This window comes from Lissotriton helveticus, chromosome 12 (assembly GCF_964261635.1).
Source record: "Lissotriton helveticus chromosome 12, aLisHel1.1, whole genome shotgun sequence".
Taxonomy (NCBI): domain Eukaryota; kingdom Metazoa; phylum Chordata; class Amphibia; order Caudata; family Salamandridae; genus Lissotriton; species Lissotriton helveticus.
In genome coordinates this window covers 850,785,295-850,808,128 of record NC_136073.1, presented here as the reverse complement: position 1 = coordinate 850,808,128, position 22,834 = coordinate 850,785,295, and the positions used below count along the sequence as shown (strand labels likewise).

Sequence of the window (22,834 nt, the reverse complement as noted above, 5' to 3'; positions counted from 1 at the left end):
GGTGCAGAAGGAACTTACCAAAGTAAACCCGGATGGCTCTTGTTCTGGCTGGAGAGAGGAATTTTTCTTGGGAGTCAGCGGAAATCAGTGGACGCTTTGAACTTCAGTCTCCCAATCCCATCGGGTAAGCTCTGGAAAGGCACCCTTAAGCAGCTTGAGCATGAAGTCTCTGATGTCGTTTCCCTCCACGTTTTTTGCGAGGCCGAGAAACCGTAAGTTGTTTCTGCGCTGCCGGTTCTCAAAATCCTCAATCTTCCACATCACGTCAACAAGTTGTGTTTCTTGAAGTTTTTGTTTTTTCTCGATTGTTGCCACTGCTGCTTCTGCTACCGCTGTCTGCTCCTCCACTAAGGTGACCCGCTCTGCCGTCTCAGAGCAAATTTTGGTGACTTTTCGTACTGCGCCTTGTATCTTCTTTGGCTAGATGTGCTCTCTTATTTCAACCCTTGCCTCTGCTGTGGCATGGAGAAGATTGTGTCCAATGTGGGAGCAGGATTCGTATCAGGTAGTGGAGACCCCCGTCGTGCACCAGATCTCTCTCCGTCCACATCACTATAAACCTGGCGGGTTGCAGAATAAGCCCACTTCAATTGTTTGGAGGTGCTTAACTCTGGTCCTGAGTCCTTCTTGCTCTTTCACTCCGTCTTTTTGAGCGGGAGAGATGTTTTTGTGTTGAAGGTTTCACCTTTCCCCCACTCTGGTTGTCCCCCGATGACTAGGGAGCAGAGTCATCCTCAGTCATTTCTTCACTAAGGCCTGAGAGATCAGAGTCATCAGTCAACGACTAAATAATTGTTGCCGCTTTGGGGGATCCTCCTAATGCCCCTAGATCCTGACCCATCCCCAGGGGACAGCACTTGCCACCCTTATTCAAGACATCAACACACAATGCAACAGTACTGGGTATCAAACCATGTGTCCCGGCCCTGGTCCCAGCCCCCGCCTTTTCTCCCAATATCCATGAGGTTTCCCCTTTCCTTTTACAATTCCCTTTGGCACAATGAACCAGTTCCCACTGTGTCTGAGAATGTGCTATGTTCACCTATCATTGGCGTAGCCGGGGGAGAGGGGCAGCGGGGAGTACATGGGGAGAGGACTTACCCTGCTCCTTCAGGGGTAGTCCAGTGAATTTTTCCCATAAAAGATCTCTGGGATTGATGATTGGCTTTCTTTCTCTGGGAAAATCAAGGTTCCTTGACTTATTAATTATGTATCCTCTTTCAGCCCCTCTTTGCCACTGAGGGGCTTCCCAGACGGGGCAGCAGCTCCAGCTGCATCCTCTGTCTTGCGAGCCGTCAGCCTCTTGCTGTACAAGACCACGCGAGCAGGCAAGACAGGCGGGCCCCCAGGAGCTCTGCCCGCTCCTTCAGCGGTTTTCTGGCTTTTGGCGGCATTCCAGGGCTCTGCAGCGATCGAGGCAGTCGAGGCGCAATGAAGTGTGCGCTGCCGAGAAACACTGCTCTCCAGGCGGTTCTGCCTGAAGCCAGCAGCCTGAGCGCATATCCCAGGTGACTATGGAGCTACACACCAGCACGCTCGAGAAATGCGGTGAGTGTCTGCATTGGCAGCCCAGAGCGGGGGTTGAAGCAGCTACTGGCGAGTTAGGTGGCGGCCATCTTGCTCCACAACAGTCTATTTTAAATACTCCTTCTGACAAGGAACATCTCTTCAGGCCCGAAATTGTATTTATTTTATTTTATCAGGTATTTGTAATGCGCATGGCTGCCTCAGCGACGAGGTGTCCCGGCGCAACCAGAAACCAGAGAGAGAACAGAGAGACCTACAGGCGCCTAAACATCAGATAATGGAAACAGCCAGGTTTTTATGGTCTTGCGAAACATCAAGAGATTGGGGATACCTCGAATGTGCGCTGGAAGAGAGTTCCAGAGTTTGGCCGCCAAGAGGCCAAACGAACGTCCTCCAACCCTCGCTCTCCAAACTCGTGGGACACAAACAAGCCCACGGTCGGCAGATCTCAGAGCTCGTCTGGGCATATAGGGCTTCAGTAAACCAGATAACCCAACGGGGGCTTGGTGCATCAGGATTTTATGAGAGATGCACAGCACCTTAAACTGAATGCATTCTTCGATGGGCAGCCAATGCAGCTTGGGGAGCACATGCGCCACCGAGTGGGATCTAGGTAGGGCCACTAACAGACGCGCCGCCGCGTTCTGAACCCTCTGCAGGCGTTTAATGCTTGCTTTGTTGGCACCTGAAATAGGCAAGTCATTCGAAATGAAAAAAGACACAGAAGTAGCCAAGTCTATGGGAGCTCTGCAGTCTCGCTCTAATCGGGGCTCCTTTTGTTGCTCCTTCTACCGTGAAGGGTCGAAAACCATGTCCTCAGACAATGTTGCCACCTCCTACAAAGACAACTATCAATCTTCCTCTACAAGGGGCTTCTTCAGAGGAGGATACAGAGGCAACAACAACAAAGGTCAAGGCAGGGATTCCACACCACGTAGTTCTCCCTCCCCCACCAAATAGTGACTTGCCTACACTTCCCCCCGATCATTTAACACCTGTCGGGGGACGTCTTCTACAGTTCCTCCCCATTTGGCAATCTATCACCACAGGCAAATGGGTGTTAGGAGTTATGCAACATGGTTATTGCCGGGAGCTTACCAACAATCCTCCAAACATTTCACCACGTTCTCACAAAATGTCATCAGAACATTTACATCTACTTCAGCAAGAGGTCCAATCTCTCCTGTCCAAAGGAGCCATAGAACCTGTGCCGTTACAACATCAAGGGCCAGGCGTGTACTCCCTGTACTTTCTCATCCCCAAAAAGAACGGCTCCTTGAGACCTATTCTAGACCTCAGAGAACTAAACCTCTACATACTTTCAGAACATTTCCACATGGTGACACTTCAACAAGTGCTCCCACTTCTACAGCAGGGCGATTTCGTCTACTCTAGACTTAAAAGACGCATATTTCCACATTCCAATTCATCCCGCTCATTGCAAATACCTCAGATTCATGGTAACGGGTCATCATTACCAATTCAAAGTACTACTGTATGGATTCACCACTGCTCCCAGGGTATCTACCAAATGTTTGGCAGTAGTCGCAGCACATCTGAGAAGACAACACATCCATGTCTTCTCATACTTGGATGACTGGCTCATCAAAGCCAGCACTTACCAAATGTGCCTCCATCACACTCAATCCACTATTCACTTACTTCACCAACTAGTGTTTACAGTAAATACATTGAAGTCTCATCTACAGCCTTCCAACACACAAACTTATCTGGGAGCCACGCTAGACGCTCAGAAAGCTCTAGCTTCTCCCAACACGGCCAGGATGCAAAAATTCAGTCCCTTCTCACTCAATTTCAGCCCAACCAATCATTACCAGCAAAAGTATTTATGCAACTGCTAGGGATGACGGTGTCTTGCATTATAATTGCTCCCCACGCAAGATTTCACTTGCGACCCCTTCAAGAATGCTTAGCAAGTCATGGGAACCAGTCGCAGGGTCAGTTGACTGATCTAGTGTTGGTAGATGGCCGCACCCATCGCTCTCTGCCGTGGTGGAACCCACAAAATGTGTCCAAAGGGCGGCAATTTCTCGACCCTGTTCCACAGACAGTGCTAACAGCAGACGCATCGCTCACTGGTTGGGGCACTCACCTACAAAGTCACATAATCCATGGATTATGGAGTCTAAAATACAGAAGCTTCCATATAAATCACCTAGAGCTACTAACAGTGTTTCTAGAGCTCAAAGCCTTTCAAACTCACCTAATAGGCAAAACTGTCCTAGTCCACACAGACAACATAACAGCTATGTACTATACTCAAAAACAGGGGGGGGGGGGGGACACTCTCTCCAACTGTCACGCCTGGTACAAGCCATTTTGAAATGGCCCATACATCACAAAATGTATCTCCTAGCAGAACATCTTCCAGGAATAAGCAATCAAATTGCAGACCTTCTCAGCAGACAGAGACAGGAAATGCACGAGTGGGAACTTCATCCCCAGATTTGCTTCCCAACTTTCAGGAATGTGGATTTCATCACATAGACCTGTTTGCCACAGCTCAAAACGCAAAAAGCTCAAGCTTTGCCTCCAGGTTCCCACACCCGCCCTCCAAAGGCAATGCCCTATGAATGGTCTGGTCAGGGATATTTGCCTACGCTTTTCCGCCTCTCCCACTCATTCCGCTGGTAGTTCGGAAGCTCAGACAACCATCCCTCAAACTCATTCTCATAGCTGCCACAGTGGCACGTCATCCTTGGTTCACCACCTTGCTAGAGCTCTCAGTAGTTCCACACCAAAAGCTGCATCTCAACTCCAGTCTCCTCATTCAGAGCCATGGAGAAATCAGACATCCAAATCCCAAGGAGCTCAACCTAGCGATTTGGCTCCTGAAGTCATAGAGTTGGATTATTTACAATTACCACCAGACTGTATGAATATCCAAAAGGAGGCTGGGAAACCTACTACTAGGGCATTATATGCAGTAAAGTAGAATCTATTTGTTATATATTGTAACAATAACAATCCCCTTGATGCTTCACTGCACAACATCATCTGTTATCTCTTATACTTACAGCAGTCTATATTAGCCTACACATCCATTCAATTGCCTTTAGCAGCAGTAGGTGCAAACTTACAAAACAGACAACACGTATCTCTATTCAGAGTACCAGTGGTTAAGGCCTTTATGGAAGGACTAAAAAGAGTAATACCACCAAGAGCTCTGCCTGCACCAGTATGGAACTTGAACATAGTCCTTATGAGGCTAATGGGTCCACCTTTTGAACCAATACACAAGTGTCAACTACAATTTCTCTCATGGAAGGTTGCTTTTCTTATTGCATTCATTTCCTTAAGGAGAGTTGGTGAACTCCAGGCACTAACTATACAAGAGCCTTTCTTTCATCTTCACAAAGACAAAGTGGTTCTTCGAACCAATCCCAAATTTCTTCCTAAAGTGGTTTCTGCTTTTCACTTCAATCAGTTGAGTTACCTGTGTTCTTTCCTCAACCTGATTCTGTAGCAGAACAAGCTCTACACACACTAGATGTTAAAAGAGCTCTACTTAATTATGTGGAAATAACAAAAGATTTTTGTAAGACAAAACAGCTCTTTGTTGCTTTTTTACAACCACACAAAGGCAATCCCATATCTAAAACAGGCATTGCAAGATGGATCGTGAAATGTATCCAAACATGTTATGTGAAAGCGAACAGAACCTTGACAATACCCCCTAGATGGCATTCCACCCACAAAATAGGGGCTACTATGGCCTTTTTAGGGAATATTCCACTAGTTGACATCTGTAAAGCAGCAAAATAGTCTACAACGCACACATTCACCAAACACTATTGTGTAGATGTGTTAGTGAGGCAACAAGCTAATGTAGGCCAGGCAGTACTTAAAACACTTTTTCAAACAACTGCAACAGCTACAAGATAGCCCCCGCTGTGGGAGTTTACTGCTGTATGGTCTATGCAAAGCATGTGATTTACAGTTCACATGCCTCGAAAGGATAATGTTACTTACCCAGTAAGCATCTGTTCGTGGCATGTAGAGCTGTAGCTTCACATGTGCCCACCCGCCTCCCCGGGTACCTCTACCTGTTGCAGTTTTCTTACTTTACATGCATACACATGGACATCCCTATTCTATCTTTACTAACTCCATTCTCATCCTCTGCGGGAAAACAATCTAACAATAGAGTCAATGCCCATGCGCATTATCACTGAAAGGAGGCGTCACCTACCTCGTGACTGGAAAGACTTTGACGAAAAACAACCTGCAAACATCTGGGCCAAACACTAGATGGCAGGAGTTTGCAAAACATGTGAATCTACAGCTCTACATGACAAGAACAGATGCTTACCGGGTAAGAAACATTATCCTTGTTATCTTTTGCATCCACGGCATGGAAGGTTGCCTTTCTAATTGCTATCACTTCACTGAGAGGTGTTGGTGAGTCAAAGGCATTAACCTTAGAAGAACCCTTCTTTCAACTTCATAAAGATAGAGTGGTTCTTCGTACAAACCCTAAATTCCTTCCAAAAGTAGTTTCTGCTTTTCATATTAACCAATCAGTTGAGTTACCTGTGTTCTTCCCTCAACCTGATTCAGTAGCAGAAAGGCCTCTACATACCCTTGATGTAAAAAGTGCATTGTTATACTATACTGATAGGACAAAAGATTTTCGCAAAACAACTTTTTGTTGCATTCGCTCCACCTCATAAAGGAAATCCCATCTCTAAATGTAGTATTTGTAGGTGGATTGTCAAATGTATTTAAACTTGCTTTGCTAAAGCTAAAAGAACTTTAACTTTACCTCCTAGCACACACTCTACTCGCAAAATAGGAGCATCTATGGCCTTTTTAGGGAACATTCCCATAACTGAGATGTGTAAGGCAGTGTCTACACCACACACATTTGCAAAACATTATTGTGTGGATGTCTTAGCACATCAACAAGCTAATGTAGGACAAGCAGTGCTAAAAACACTTTTTCAAACAACTGCAACACCCACTGGCCAGCCACCTCTTTGGGAGAATACTGCTTTACAGTCTATGCAAAGCATGTGTATCTACAGTACACATGCCTCAAACTGATTATATTACTTACCCTGTAAGCATCTGTTCTGGGCATATAGAGCTGTAAATTCACATGCACCCTCCCTCCTTCCCAGACACCTGTGATTGCTGCAGTTCTTATTATTTACATAACATACGCCTGTACATATCTGTACTACACTCACTTGAACCATTGACACCCTCTTGCAGGAAAACGCAGTGGAGTCGTTGCCCATGCGCACTATCACCGAAAGGAGTCACCTTACCTTGTGACTGGGAAAGACTTCTTCAAAGAAAAATAACTTGCAAACATCTGGCACAACACTAGGTGGCAGGAGTGTGCAAAGCATGTGAACCTACAGCTCTACATGCCAAGAACAGATGTTTACAGGTTAAGTAACATAATCCTTTTCTTGCATCCTACTCGCTTTCTTCCCAGCGAGTAGGATTTTACCTGAAGTCTGGTCCTGGATATCTCTTGCCATTGTGTGACAGTTTGCTTTCTCCTGAGCAGTACTGGCCCATTCTTTATGGAAAAGATACAGTCAGAAACTCACTGGGTCAAAATTCCCAAGACATAATATGCAAATCATATGACATTTTTTCAGTTGAAGATGACCACAGCACTCCCCCATTTTCTCTTGTCAGCATTTAACGGTTCAGAGAGAAGGGTATGATGGAGGATGCAGGCAAGCAGATGTGGTGGTGTGATGCCTGTACTTCATCTTTTTACCAGTTTAATACTGGACCAACATTCTCTACAGTTTCCAGTACGTGGTGCAGGCATCCCACAACTCAATAGGAATGATCAAATGTCACCTGTGAAGCAGTCACAACCTAGAGAAACACATACCTTTTCATCCATGTGCCATGGTAGTGGCACTTCAAAATGTGAGCATTTGGATGTGTTTCTAGGTGGACCACCCCAGGGAGTCCTATCTCACTACTAAGTTTCTCATCACACAAACAGAATGCACCATTTAGTCAGTCTGTCTGTCTCTCTCATGATAATCCGCGCCATGTACTACGATATCCAGGAGTATATATAAGAATGAGCATTATATAAGGCTTTCAAGGAGTGTTTTACTGCTTCTGTGATATGTTGCGCCACACCAAATATATTGGTTTTTGTAATGTATTAACATAATTGGAAATAGTGAAGTGAACAAATCAAATTTTAAGGCTATAATGGGTAAGAAAATTCTGATAAACCTCGTAGTTTCATTTCACAAAGGAATATTTTGAAAATAAAAGGATACATGGCCAGTTTGCTATGGAGGGATTTGAAAGAATGCAGTCTTGCCGTGCTTCCTAAAGCTCTGTGCAGTTATTCTGATGCCAGATGGTGCATGGTTCTTCCTGGTTGGTACAGTGAATAACCTTTGCACTACAGATTATGGGGGTTAACCGCTATGGATTAGGAACTTTTGGTTGTTTTGAAATTCCGATTTACCATACTAAAGGAAAATTATCACATAAAAAAAAAAATCTATAAATGTGTCTCTGTTTAAAGGCCATACTCTACAAAAAGTAATGGGTTTCGTAAAACTTGGATTAACTTTAGTGTGTTATAGTTAAGCATTGAATTTCATGTCCTGGTGCCCTTTTAGGCTGCACTGAATCAACTATGTAATAACGAATAAAGGACCCTCAAGAGAGTAGTAGTTGTTTATTTTATGCAAGCGTCTAGAGATAATACATAGACTACTATGGAAAGCTTGAAGATGAGCAACAGCATTTGCGTCTATTGTGCCTTTCATCATTAAGCGATGTGTGTTGGGGGTGTGTATAAACAATTTGTACCTGTTTCAAACTGATCTGACAGAATTATGTAGATGCAGTAAATAAAGGACTACCACAAGCAATTTGGAGAACAGAATGTCGTATAGCAATGGAAATGGTTAAAAATGCATCCAATATGCATTCCTGCATAATTTGACTTCGCAAATAAAATTTTGTTTCAGCTGTCTATTTCACAACGGGTTCAGCAGACTGGCAGTTCTGTGATGTTGCAATTTTAGTGTGTAAATGTGATTTGGTGGTAATGAATAATACTTGTAGTTCTTCTTGTTTGCACTTTCTTCATTCGTGTCCTTTTTGTGTGTCCCATTTCTACTAAACTCACAGGAAAAGAAATCCTCTCTGCCGGATTTTGAAGGGAGTAATGCGAGTGGGTGTGCTTGCTAAAGGCTTGCTTTTGCGAGGAGACCGCAAAGTGCACCTCATTGTACTTTCTGACCAGAAGCCAACCACATCCATTCTGCAAAAGATTGCGGAGCTTCTTCCTAAGCAGCTATCGGTAAGAGAGAGTCTTTACTTTGCAATGCTGTGTATTGAGTTTATAGATCTCTACTGCAGCAAATTCGACTTTTATTGTGCTACGCATAAAGAAAATGATGTATAAATCATGGACAAAATTCTTTTTTATTGAAATTCAAATTAATAAATACAAGGATATTTATTTTCATTTTTCTGTAGCACTGTTGTACCCGAAAAGTTGAAGTGTGCTTTATAACTTACTTTAGCAAGTTACAATTAATAAACTGCTGCTTAAGATTTCCCAGATGGAATAGTTACAGTGATAGTAATAAGTTCAAACTGATGTAGCTGATGAGTTTATGCAAAGTGATTTTAAAAATATTTACATTTACTTCAAATGAAGTCCAAATTAATGTGTTTTCAACACTATTATGAAGAAGAGATCTGGTGTTGTACTGATTAGGGCACGAAGAGAGCTGTGTAAACAGGTTGCTATTGAAGGAAGGATTCAGTATAATACATGCTGTTTCCAGCAGACTTTTCAGCTGGCTGCTTGGATGAACCTGGTACGGTGGGATTGTAACGTTGAAAGGCAGAACATCAGTTTAAACTTCGTGTTTGGTTTTGTTTGGATTTTGGTTGGAGGACAGCCTCTAGTTGGGGTATTTACTAAGATTTTGTGAGTGTAACCTGTCCACTCTAGTGGATTTATAAAAGGATATGCATGGTGGTCGTAAGGCATGGTCTTTGGGCCGTGAAGAACTGGGTTGTTATCCTAACGTCTCCAGCTGCTGCTGTTTTGACAAAGCTAACTTTCCTCTTCTCCCTGCACCAGTTACCTTAACTTTAAATTTCAAAATCGTATTGACAGCATTTGCTTCCTTGTTAGTTTAATAGATGTTATTGTAAATTGTACAGTCTGGAAGCATCATTGCAATAACAAGAACTTGTCTTTTGAGTTGGCATGCTACATGTGTTTTTATGGCCGTAGCATGGCAAACTACCCCTTTAAGGAAACACAGATAGCTAAGCAGCTAGAAAGTGGCCTTTTTGCCACTTAAAAGAACGTGAACAATGCCAGAGGTCTAGCCTATCCAGTATCAGTTGCAGGGAATCTTGGGAGCGGGTGGTGGAACGCATTTCGATTGAGGTGGGATTTTCCACTTCATTACCTGTTTCCTCCCATATCCTTAATTGCTGTAACCTGGCTAAGATGGTGTGATATGCAGATCTACTGCAACACCTCCTATATTCCCTGCTCCGTTGACTTCTCAGAGTTTTATCCTTTCTCAGCCAGTGGGAAAGGTCCCCCCCCCCTCCAACTTCGAAAGTCTCCTTCAGGCCTTGAGACTGAGCGATAGCACTTGGGCTTCTTCCAACTGCAATCAGAAGTGGTCTATTTCCTACTGTCAGCCCACTGACCCTCCATAAAATCTAATAAGAATAGAAAAAGGGACCCCCTGTAAACTAGTGGCAAGTTCCTAGGTCAGGGCAATAATATTTCAAATATAACAAATCCTAGACAACTTGAGGGTCCTGAAGATTGTCAGGTACATCAACACATATTTGACAAAAACAACAGTGTACTGAACAAATAACGGCAAAATAATAAAAAAAATATATTGGTCATTTATTTTTAAAAAAAACAAATACACATGAAGGATAAAAACCATATGGGGTGGCAAGAATACAGTAAATAACAATGATGTCTAAAATAATATAGGACATGGGATAATGTGAATACAGTACATATACAATAATACAACATTTAATAATAAAAAAACAACAAGACAGTGGGTCAAAGGGTAATCGCTATGCGCGTTTCGGCGTAACACACGCCTTCTTCTGGAGAACCACTTGAAGATTCTAAAAAACAGAGAAACATGGGCGCAAGGTGACGCAAGGGAAGTAATTCGGAGGGATGAATAGGGTTTGAAACTACAGATGAGCAATATATTGCGGGAGCCAATGGTAGATGGCGCCTGCAATTAATGAGTAGTAGTATCGCACTTTTCATATATAAATACTGATAAAGTAAAAGATCAAGGTCTGCAAATGAATAGACCGTGAGCAAATGGCCCAATGATGGAGTACTTCAGAATTGAGCAGGTTTGATGTACTGCTGATAACAGGACACCACTCGGGACCCCAAGCGACCTTAGATAAATTCTGAAACCGGATGATCTTGATATGTCATCAATTAGGTTTGCCAGTTGAGTAAGATATGGGAAAACAAGTCACGAAAATGAGGGGTCTCGATATTCAGGGTCCCGAGGCAAAGTCCATAAAATCTATACAGTCGGGAAGGTGGAATCGATTCATCACATGATGTGTGGAGCAGAATGTGGATACACTGAAATTATATCTATTGGAGCTCCTATGTATTGCTCTGTCGCTGACCCGACGGTTGTGTGGTGGGCACTATTAGAGGCACCTTTGCAATCCTGTCATTATTTATTCGTTTGCCATATCAGCCTTCCCTATTCTAAGCCTCATTTGGATCAGATATCTGAAGCGAATTGTATGTTTGACACTTTCTTCTGCATCGTAGTATTCTCGCTTATAGGCATAAACACAGAATAGCAAGCGTATCCCTAATCCACAGTTTCAAGTCTTGTGACAGGCCAGTCAGATATGTTACTGTTTTTTTTTTCTTTGGCCAACAGAGACTTCTAATTGGCATTTTTAAAGGTTATTGATTGGCTCTTTTGGCATTTTTTACATTTACCGACCCAATCATCCCTGTTTAAAAGACCTGCTGCTATGATACTTCTCAAAGGTTTGATGCAAATGTTTCCTCGGCTCCTCACTTGTGTAATCTTTAACTCTCCCGAAGGATTGAGGATCCACTCTACCAGGACCAAGGGGGCGTCCACTGCACTGGCTTGTCCATTGTCTGTCCTTGATGGTTATTGGGTTGCGACGCGGGGTGAAAAACTAACTCTGCGTATCAATGACTTCAAGACAGTCTCTTTCATGGTGGTTCAAGAGAAAGAATCCACTTCAAGGAGTTCCTTTTCGGCAGGACACTTCCAACTCAAATGCATATGTTTCAGCATTGCATAACCAAGCTCATTGGGCAGTACCCATTTGATGAACTGGTCTAGCACATTACCACCATTTTTATTAATACCTTTGGTAATATAGAAGGTCAGGACGAGCCAGACGATGATGATCCTCATTGTGCTTGAATGACTAAAGCCGTGAGTTGACATGCAAACTGGACCTGTAAACTAGACTAGAGGGCCTGTTATTATGGCAGAACCTGACATTATTAAATTTGGCAAAAAGAACAATTGATGGAGGTAATGCTGAAAAATGTCAAACATTCACCCCAGTACAGAGATCTGGGCCTAAATCCATCCTTTTTTCTTACCATGCCATTCCAGTTTGGACCCAGTCTTATGGAAATCAGTCTTGATCCTGGGAACTGTCCAGCCCGAACTGCCCAGCCAGGTCCTTCCTGGACCAGAAATAGCATCCTGGGACCAGTTTCGGGGTATCACCCCTCATCAGCTAAGATAGCTTGACTCCATTTGCATGGCGAGCACGGGACTCAAGTCTGGGCATACCCGTCTTAATTAGGAAAAAAACAGTATTGAATTTGGCAGAATGGCTTCTGAGATCAGTCATCTAAAGCTCCCTCAAAAATGCATGGAAATCCTTAAGGAAGCTATATGTCCTTGGACTAGGAATTGTCACTCCTTCAAATTGAAGAGATTTTGTTAATGTTTCCACAGAATGGCCACAATCTAAATTGAAGAGATTTTGTTACTGTTTCACTCAGAATGCCCATAATCCAAACTACTGCTAAAATGACTGACTTTCTTTCATACCTATGACAGCTTGTTGAATTAAAGTTACAGTTCTCTTCCATTAGAGTACGCTCTGCTGCTGTTACAGCTTACAAAAAAGCCCAAAGCAGACCTCATTTCCCAAAATTCCTGCAATCAAAGACTTTTTAGAAGGACAAAAGAAAGTTTTTCCTCTTGTAAGGACACTTCCTCCTTCTTATGGTCCTCCCTTTGAACCTTTTCACAGGGCTTCATTCCAGCATCTTTCTTGGAAGGCTGCTTTTCTAATAGCTTCACCTCAGCCCATAGGACTAGTGAAATTCAAGCCCTTCCAGCTGTTGAGCCGTATATAGTATTTCACACAGATAGGGTATCGATCCTTCGTTCTCCTCCAAAAGCCGTGTCAACATTTTATGTTAATCAAGTTGTTACCCTTCCAGTTTTCTTTGCAAACCATTTTCCATAGGGGAGTGTTCTCTACACTTGATAGACGTTAGAAGTGGTCTTTGTTCTTATCTAAGTAGAACAACTTTAACGCACAAATCTAACCAACTGTTCACAACTACTGTCATATTTGCTACTTCAAAACAGCCCATATCTCATTGGATTGTAGCCTGCAAAACTTTGTGGTGTGTGTTAGTGTAATAATTTCCAGGCTTGTTCCGCAGGAGTGTCAGGAATCTGGAGAGTAGTCCTCAGCCTTCCCATACGGCCTTCCGACTCTATCAGACTCTAGAGTATCGAATGGCACGCCAGGGTAAAACAGGGAAACAAAACAAGGAAAGGCGGGGGAAATGACAGGTCTTGACTGTGGAACTTCAGTGTGGACACTTGATGAGGAGGCAGGCTGTCAGGAAAGGAAAATGTTACTACGTATACTTTGCTACAAAACAGTGTACATTACAATGCCTACATATATATAGATATCACCTACCACAGCTAATAGTCTGGACTTTGAGATACCACTGGTGGGTAGATTTGGTGTCCGCTCTCTGTGCAACAAAAGGGCAAAAGAGTATAAGCACTCTACCCCACTATATACTAGTATATAAAAGAAAGTGATATATGAATCTCACCACACTTATCTTATTGAGAATACTTGAAGAGCACCAAACTCTATTCCAAGGTGAAATGCGCTTGTGCGAGCCTTTATTCTGAAGTATGTACAAGGTATAATCTGCCAGAAAATATCACAACTTTGTCAAATACAACATTAACCACATACAAGAATGTAATAGAGGCAGCGCAACGCGCTTTTACCGTGATTCCAGTAGCTGAGCATCGAAACACACCATACACTGGTCCACGCAAGTGCCCCAAACAAAGAGTATTCCAAAATGCCAAAGGGAAGGCTGGATGGGTGGTTCACCCAACGGGAGGCAGCTCCGGCCAGTGAACCAATATGAATATGCGGCAGGCAGTACCCGGCCGGACGAACGGAGAAAAGAAAAAGTAAAGCAAACACGAATTGCTCCAAACGTGTTTGTGGAGAAACCAAAAAGGAAACAGAAATGCCCCCACAAGGATGAAGAGTGTCAGCGCGGTAGTAGGACCGCCAAGGAGGGCCGCAGGATAAAACAGAACAGAACGCCCGCACGGAGGACACGGAGAATCAGAACAGGAAACACAACCGACCAAAACTGGAAGTCAGGCAATTCCTACGGGGACAGAACACCTGTAAGTGGGAGCTAGACGCTAGAACGCAAAGCGGCGTTCTGTTGAAGTGGTGCGTCTTTTATAGTGACCAAGGCAATCAGAACTTCTTCGCGAGTGGGACCTCGGAGCATGACAGCACACTCCCCCCACAATGCTCCCCCCCGGGTTTGGGTTTGTCCGGATGTCCCTGATTAAATAAACTAACCAACCTTGGGGCGTGTACGTTATGAGCTGGCTCCCAGGTGCGTTCCTCGACTCCATAACCTTTCCAATGAATAAAGTACTGGAGGTTTCTCCCTACCCTACGTGAGTCCAAGATAGACTCAACCTCATATTCCTCAGAATCTTGGATGGTTATCGGAGCGGGTTTCTTTGGCAGTTTGGTGCCTGGTTCAACCGGTTTTAACAACGAAACATGGAATACAGGGTGAATTCTGAAAGAAGCAGGCAACTCTAGCTTCATGGCCACTGGGTTAATCATCTTTATCACCTTATAGGGACCTATAAATTTGGGGTTGAACTTGCGAGGACCACTAAGGGAAATGTATTTCGTGGACAGCCACACCTTATCCCCGGGTGTATAGATAGGTTCCAATCTCTTGTGTAGATTCGATCCCTCCGTGTATCTTACTTTAGCCATCTCTAGGTTTTCTAAGGTTCTCTTATGTACCTCCTGTAATCTCTCAACCAGATCAGCTGCTGCTGGGGTTGGGCTATCTGTAGGGATCCCTGAAGGCATCAATTTAGGGTGAAAACCATAGGAACAAAAGAAAGGGGTGGTGTCAATGGAGGTATGTGGACTATTGTATGAAATTTCAGCCACCCATACTAGCTCGTCCCAGTCTACGAGGGAATGTAGGACCTGATTCCTAATGTACTGTTCGAAGCATTGATTATCCCTCTCTGTCTGCCCATCTGACTGAGTGTGGTGGCTAGAGGACAGTCTCACATCTATCTGGAGTAAAGAACATAAAACACCTCCAAAAACGAGACACAAATTGGGCCCCCCTATCCGAAATTAAGACAGAGGGGAAACCAGGGAGGCGGACTTCTTGCTGCAGAAACACTGAAGCCAATTCAACAGCTGTGGGTAACCCCCCCAAAGGGACAAAATGAGCCGTTTTCGTGAACAAGTCTACAATAACTAGCAAGGTATTGTTCTTCTTCTTGGTGAGTGGCAACTCCACTATAAAGTCAAGTGACACTGTATGCCAAGGGCCTGGTGGAGAAGCTAGTGGCATAAGTAACCCTACTGGGTTTTGGTGAGATACTTTGCTTTGTGCACACACATGACAAGTTTTCACAAAGGATTCTATATCTTTAAGCATAGTAGGCCACCAAAAACGTTTGCGCACTGCTTTAGTTGTCTTTTTGATTCCTGGATGGCCTGCCACGGGATGTGCATGATACCAATCCAAGACTTGCTCTTGCAACTCACGGGTAGGCAATACCACTCCTCCCTGAACGCAAACATAACCCTCTTTCATTGTAGTTCCCTGAGAACCCACTAAGTCATGCATGTTCACTGAGGCTTGACTTGTCTTGACCTGATTCAAAAATCCCTCTTCGGTGAGTACCCCTCCTATGATGTCCTCCCTGCGAATAATATTGGGCGGATCTACTAATCCCGTCGGATGTTCGAAACCCAGTCGGGACAAAGCGTCCGCCTTGCCGTTTCGTTTCCCTGGCCTGTAGTGGACGGTAAAGTCGTACTCACTGAAGAATTAGGACCAGCGTAGTTGTTTCATGGACAAAGCTTTGGCTGACTTGATATATTGGAGGTTACGGTGGTCGGTGTACACCACTGCTGGGTATCGAGCGCCTAGTAACTATTGCCTCCACTCCTCGAATGCCTTTTTTATTGCTAGGAGCTCTTTGTCCCCTACTGCATAATTGTATTCAGCGGGGGTAAATTTGTGTGAATAGTAGGCTACAGGGTGACATTCTCCTGACACCGGATCCGCCTGCGATAAAACGCCTCCCACTGCCACTTGGGAGGCGTCCACCTCCACCACAAAAGGCAAGGTGGGATCCGGATGACGCAACACAGGAGCACTCGTAAAGGCGTCTCTCAGCAGCTGAAAAGAACGATTGGCCTCACAGGACCACAAGAACGGAACACCCTTCTTTAACAAGGCCATTATGGGAGCAACCAGGTCTGAAAAACCCTGGATAAACCGCCTATAGAAATTGGCTAGACCCAAGAAACTCTGGATCTCTTTAATGTTACGGGGTGCTGGCCATGAGAGAACGGCCTCAACCTTAGCCGGATCCATGCTGAGGCCCCAAGGAGAGACAACAAAACCTAGAAAAGGGACCTCTTGTGTATGAAAGGTGCACTTCTCCAATTTGCAATACAGGCGATTATCAAGTAGGCGCTCCAACACATTCCGCACATGTTGCACATGTTCCGTCATAGAAGGAGAAAAGATCAGCAGGTCATCAATATACGCGATCACATAAACATCAAGCATGTCCTTGAGCACTTCATTTATAAAGAACTGAAACGCCGCAGGGGCATTACAAAGCCCAAAGGGCATCACAAGGTACTCAAAAGACCGTACTTAGTACAAAAGGCCGTCTTCCACTCGTCCCCCTCCCTGACACGTACAAGATGGTAGGCACCTTGCAAGTCCAATTTGGTGAAAAACCGGGCATTGAGCACTCTGTCAAGGAGGGAGGCGATAAGAGGCAAAGGATAACGGTTCTTGATGGTGACGTCATTCAGTTTCATGTAATCAATACAACAGCGAAGACCCCCTTCTCGCTTAGGGATAAAAAACAAAGAAGAAGAAGCTGGGGAACGTGAAGGTCGAATAAAGCCTTTCTCAAGCATGGCGTCTAAGTAGTCTCTCAAATACAAATTCTCCTTCTCTGTGAGAGCATAAACCCTACTACATGGGATTCTTGCTCCTATCTCAAGATCAATCCGGCAGTCGTAGACCCTATGCGGAGGAAGAACTTCAGCTTCCTTGGCGTCAAAGACAGTCTGTAAATCTTGATAACAGGATGGCAATTCTGAGACATAATCATCATTTTCATTTGTGTTGGTTACCACCTCGACAGCCGCCACTAAGGGATTCGGACAGTTAGTAGGGTGAAAAGTCAGAGTAGAAGTTTCTCAATCTATGTTGGGATTATGAGTCCTCAACCATGGGATGCCCAGGAGCACCGGGAATTGCGGAGAACAGATTAAATCAAATTCTATGTCTTCATGATGATTCGGGTCTATTCTCATGTGAAGCTGTACTGTACGATGGGTTACAGGCCCAGAGACAAGAGAGCTGCCGTCTATCGTGGTGACATTACTGATTAACTCCTTTTTAGTACAGGGTATCATGTTTTCTCTTGCCCACTCAGTATCCATGTAATTACCGGATGCACCGGAATCTATAATCACGGAAACATGCAGCCCATTTTACCCATGTGTAAGGTACGCCGAAACATATAAATGGTTAGAGGGTTTTATTTCGTAGTCAGAAGAAGAGACTGTAAGGCCAGACCTACCCGGGATTCTTGTCTCACAGGACCCCGGGCTTTCTAGTTTCCCAAGTTCTTTGGTTGAGTTGGTTCAATTGGACATGACTTCAGAAAGTAACCCGCTTTGCCACAATATAAGCAGAGACTAAGCGTTCTTCTTCGCTGTCTCTCTTCGGGCGTCAGTGGACCCCTTACTATGCCTATCTGCATGGGCTCACTTTCCTCAAAGGCCTTCTCTGGATTACTCTTTTTATCCTTGGTAGTGACGTACCGAGATTCAAACTTCCCTCTCTCTGTCTTCCTTTCTTGTATTCAGTGTTCTATCTTAACCACTAAATCAATGAGATCTGTGCAGGATTCAGGTAATTCAACTATTTGGGATAGGGCATCTTTTAAGTCGTCCCTCAAACGCCTGTAAAATAGAGTACTGCGTTTCTATTCAGGCCAGTTGGATTCTACCACCAGTCTCTGGAATGATGTTATGTATGCAACAAGATCCTGATTACCCTGTTTAAGGCCTAATAACTCAGTATCAGAGGAATGGGTATACATATGCCTATCAAACAGTTTACGGAATTCCCTCTTGAAAGCTGGGAAACTATGCAACAGTGGGTCGTCTCTGTCTACCAAAGGAATGGCCCAATCAGCCGCAGAACCACTAAGGTATGATATTATAAAAGCTACTCTGGACTGGTGAGACGGAAAACAATTAGGTTTACAAGAAAAATGCAACTGGCATTGACTAAGGAATGCTGCACACCAAACCGTGTCCCCGGAAAACCTCTCGGGGGGTGCTAGAGGAATGAAGGGAGGTGTAGTGACCTGCACTACTGGTGGCCCCACATTCGGTCCCCCTCCCGAAGCTCCTGTAGTCTGATGGCGCTGGAGAGTATCCACTCTGGTAACTAAAGCCTGTGTTTCAGCCAGCAAATTTCCTATCATACCGGCGATATCCGCCAGGGAAACTGCTCCCAATTCCATGAAGCTCGGGCAGAACACACCACTTGGGCTTTGCGTTCTGTAATGATGTCCAGGCTTGTTCCGCAGGAGCGTCAGGAATCTGGAGAGTAGTCCTCAGCCTTCCCCTATGGCCTTCCGACTCTATCAGACTCTAAAGTATAGAATGGCAAGCCAGGGGAAAACAGGGAAACAAAACAAGGAAAGGCGGGGGAAATGACAGGTCTTGACTGTGGAACTTCAGTGTGGATACTTGATGAGGAGGCAGGCTGTAAGGGAAGGAAAATGTTACTACCTATACTTTGCTACAAAACAGTGTACATTACAATGCCTACATATATATAGATATCACCTAACACAGCTAATAGTCTGGACTTTGAGATACCACTGGTGGGTAGATTTGGTGTCCACTCTGTGCGGCAAAAGAGTATAAGCACTCTACCTCACTCTATACTAGTATATAAAAGAAAGTGATATATGAATCTCACCACGCTTATCTTATTGAGAATACTTGAAGAGCACCAAACTCTATTCCAAGGTGAAATGCGCGTGTGCGAGCCTTTATTCTGAAGTATGTGCAAGGTATAATCTGCCAGAAAATATCACAACTTTGTCAAATACAACATTAACCACATACAAGAATGTAATAGAGGCAGCGCAACGCGCTGTTACCGTGATTCCAGTAGCTGAGCATCGAAACACACCATACACTGGTCCACGCAAGTGCCCCAAAGAAAGAGTATTCCAAAATGCCAAAGGGAAGGCTGGTTGGGTGGTTCACCCAACGGGAGGCAGCTCCGGCCAGTGAACCAATATGAATATGCGGCAGGCAGTACCCGGCCGGACGACGGGGAAAGACCCGGCCATCGGGCGGAGCACCAGGAACAGGGGAGTATGAACAGAGAAAAGAAAAAGTAAAGCAAACACGAATTGCTCCAAACGTGTTTGTGGAGAAACCAAAAAGGAAACAGAAATGCCCCCACAAGGATGAAGAGTGTCAGCGCGGTAGTAGGACCGCCAAGGAGGGCCGCAGGATAAAACAGAACAGAACGCCTGCACGGAGGACGCGGAGAATCAGAACAGGAAACACAACCGACCAAAACCGGAAGTCAGGCAATTCCTACGGGGACAGAACACCCGGAAGTGGGAGCTAGACGCTAGAACGCAAAGCGGCGTTCTGTTGAAGTGGTGCGTCTTTTATAGTGACCAAGGCAATCAGAACTTCTTCGCGAGTGGGACCTCGGGGCATGACAGTTAGTAGGCAAACCACGTACTAGAAAATCCTAGAGCCCTCTCTCCAAGAGATAAAACAACCACCAAAGCCTGGCTTAGAAATATTCCTCTTTTAGGCAGTTTGCAACACAGACACCTGGTAATCAGCCCACACCTTCACAAGATTTTATTGCCTTTTTTCACATTCAATGACTGACTCTTGTGTTAGTAGTGAAGCTAATTTAAAAAGCCTTATTGGGACAAAAACGTCCCCAGCATAGTGACGAACAAACACCCATGTCCTAAGTGCCACAGGTTGGTAGATAGCTGGATCCCTTGGTATTGATTTTTGGTCATGGGTGAAAACTAATCATGCGTGTTTGCCATGACCAAGGTCTATCCAGGGGCGTAACACAGGCCCCCGCAACCCCCGCTGTGCGGGGGGCCCCAAGCTCCAGGTGCCCCCTCAGCACAGCACTCTGTCTGCAGAGCTTCTGATTGAGCCCTGAAGGGGCCCTTCCACGTGCCTTGCAGGGAGGCCCCCTCAAGGTTTGTTACGCCAGTGGGTCTATCTAATGGTGATGCGGTCTGATTAGACCAGTTGGGGCACAGCAAGCGCTATACTTTTGATGTTAGAGCACTACTGCCCTCACCTTGAGTTAAGTGACACGAGTACCATGGTGGCAGCATACCCGTTTTGTGCTCCGTAGTAGTCAATAGTGTGACCAGGCCTTTTTACCTGTGTCACTGGAATAGGGACACAGTTGGCCCACTCACAGAAAGTTCTGTGGTTTTGTAATGAACTCTCCCTTGACCTGCATTGATTGTGTGTAACGCTGAACAGCACATGATACTTCTGTGTGCTTGATGGGATGCACGTGGGTGCCTGTGTATGGTACCTAACATGGCGGCCTGCAGGTCCCATTTTGAAAGTCCAGTGCCCGAAAAGGCTTATGAAGTTGAGGACTGCAACCCCCAGACAGGACATTTTTATTGCTGACATTTCTGAGGGCTGGGACACATACATACTAAAGGAAGGAAAGCAGAGCATCCTCTGTGCACAGGAAATGTCTATTTTATTGCAGTTACTAGTCACTGGAGCCAAGACTCTTTTCCCCTGAGCTAATGAGACTGATTAGGTGTGCTGTGTGGACCATGGAACCTTGATAGAGCGGAAGGCTTAGGCCTTTGAACCTTTAAGGGGCATATTTATGTGAAGGCTGGCAGCCAGGTATGATTCGTTGGTTGCTGTGTAGGCCAACTGTGTGGTGGGTCAGTTAGAGTTGAAGCCACCTCAGCGATGGCAGGCTATTCCTTTGACAAAGGGCAGTGCAGAGAAGAGAGCATTTCAAAGGGGCTGACACCCACATCCTGAATTTAAAGGATCAGACACTAAATCAAATTTGTGTCTAGATTTGGACTATAAACGGGAAAGCTGGAGTCCCACACCTTGATCAACAACAGTGTTCATCAGGACAGAAGACTTGCCAAGACTTTGAGATGCTGCAACCAGGACTGGCGACACTGGTCCGACAGTCTCTCATCTCAATGAGGTGCCATCTACCAGGGGCCAAGAACACTTCCCTGTACCTGGAACACCAGCCTTCTGCTTACCTGCCAAGACTAATGTGACTTGTGAGGATGAGGAGGGTCTGGAAGTAGCGAGGTGCAGTGAGGATTCTGGCGAGTGGATCTCATTGAATGGAGTTTGAGGCACCTAGTCCAGTTGGGACCGGTGTTAAAAGAGAGCCGTCTGCTTTCTGGAAAAAGTCTAAACACCCCTTGGTGCTGCTGCGAAGTTGCTAGCTTTCCCCTGGAGTTACTGATCTCATTGGGGCTGTTGCCCGTTGCCAGTGAGACTGTTGTGGGAGATACAACTGAGACTGTTGGGGTCATCGTCCTTGTCTGTGACGTTTATGTTAGGAGTTTAGCACTAAGACCGTTGGGCTCGTCGCCCATGCTGGTGGAATCCCTACAAACTGTGGAGAGAAGACCAGAAGCCACCCTGCGGTATTGCCACAGCTTCATCACCTTGCCTTGAACCGCGAATAATGAGTGGCTACACCTGGAAGTAATCGCTGTGTGCAACTGCCTAAAGATTGCCGACCATACCAAATGCCAGAGGACAGGGTTCCAAGCTGTTGGTTGCTAGAGCATGTGGGAGAAGCACTCTTACTCGTGGACACCTATGAAGACTGCAGTTGGGTGGTAAGAGCTGCTGGAACTTTGTAGACTTATACACTCTCAGCAGTTTACCATCTAGAGAGCTAAACGTTCAAGGCCAGGCGCACCGCTAGTGTGGGCTGCACCTGGCGTCACCTCCCAAAATCTGTCCGGGCACAGTGTTAAGCACTGAGTTGGAAGGGGAAAGAGCGCACACAGCCCATTCAGCGCTTTTTAGTGTGTTGTGTTTGCATGTATAATGAATACTGCTTTATCCACACCAAGAGACCACGCAAGAAATCTAGGGGTCATATTGAACGACAAGCTTAACATGATGACTCAAGTCAACGCAGTGTGCACCTCCTGCTTCCACTTCTATGCATTGCTACGAAAAAATGTCAAATGGTTGTCTCAGAACACCAGAAGGACTATCAGGCAAGCGCTCATCACCAGCAACTGGTCTATGGCAACACTCTATGCCAGAATCTCCAAACAACTCCCACACAGACTCAGGGCCATCCAGAACGCAGCTGCAAGACTCATACTCGACCTACCACACCGCCCTATATCACACCGCACCTCATAAATCTTTACTAGCTCTCCATTCATAAACGCAGCCAATTCGAACGCCTCCTGCACACATACAAAGCCCTAAACAACACAGGACCAGAATACCTGAACAGCTGCATACATTTTTCCCAAACCAACAGACACCTATGCTCTGCCTCACTCTCAATCGCACACATTTAGCGCATCTA

General features: G+C 45.1%; 1 protein-coding gene across 1 annotated transcript in view; it reads left to right on the top strand.

Annotated features, from left to right (window-relative positions):
- Positions 1-22,834, top strand: part of ZFR2 (zinc finger RNA binding protein 2) — a 553,880-nt gene that overhangs the window by 357,766 nt on the left and 173,280 nt on the right. Inside the window, exon 13 of the mRNA XM_078669465.1 lies at positions 8,683-8,854. Within this exon, the coding sequence (XP_078525591.1) occupies positions 8,683-8,854 (172 nt within the window). The remainder of the gene's footprint in view (positions 1-8,682; positions 8,855-22,834) is intronic.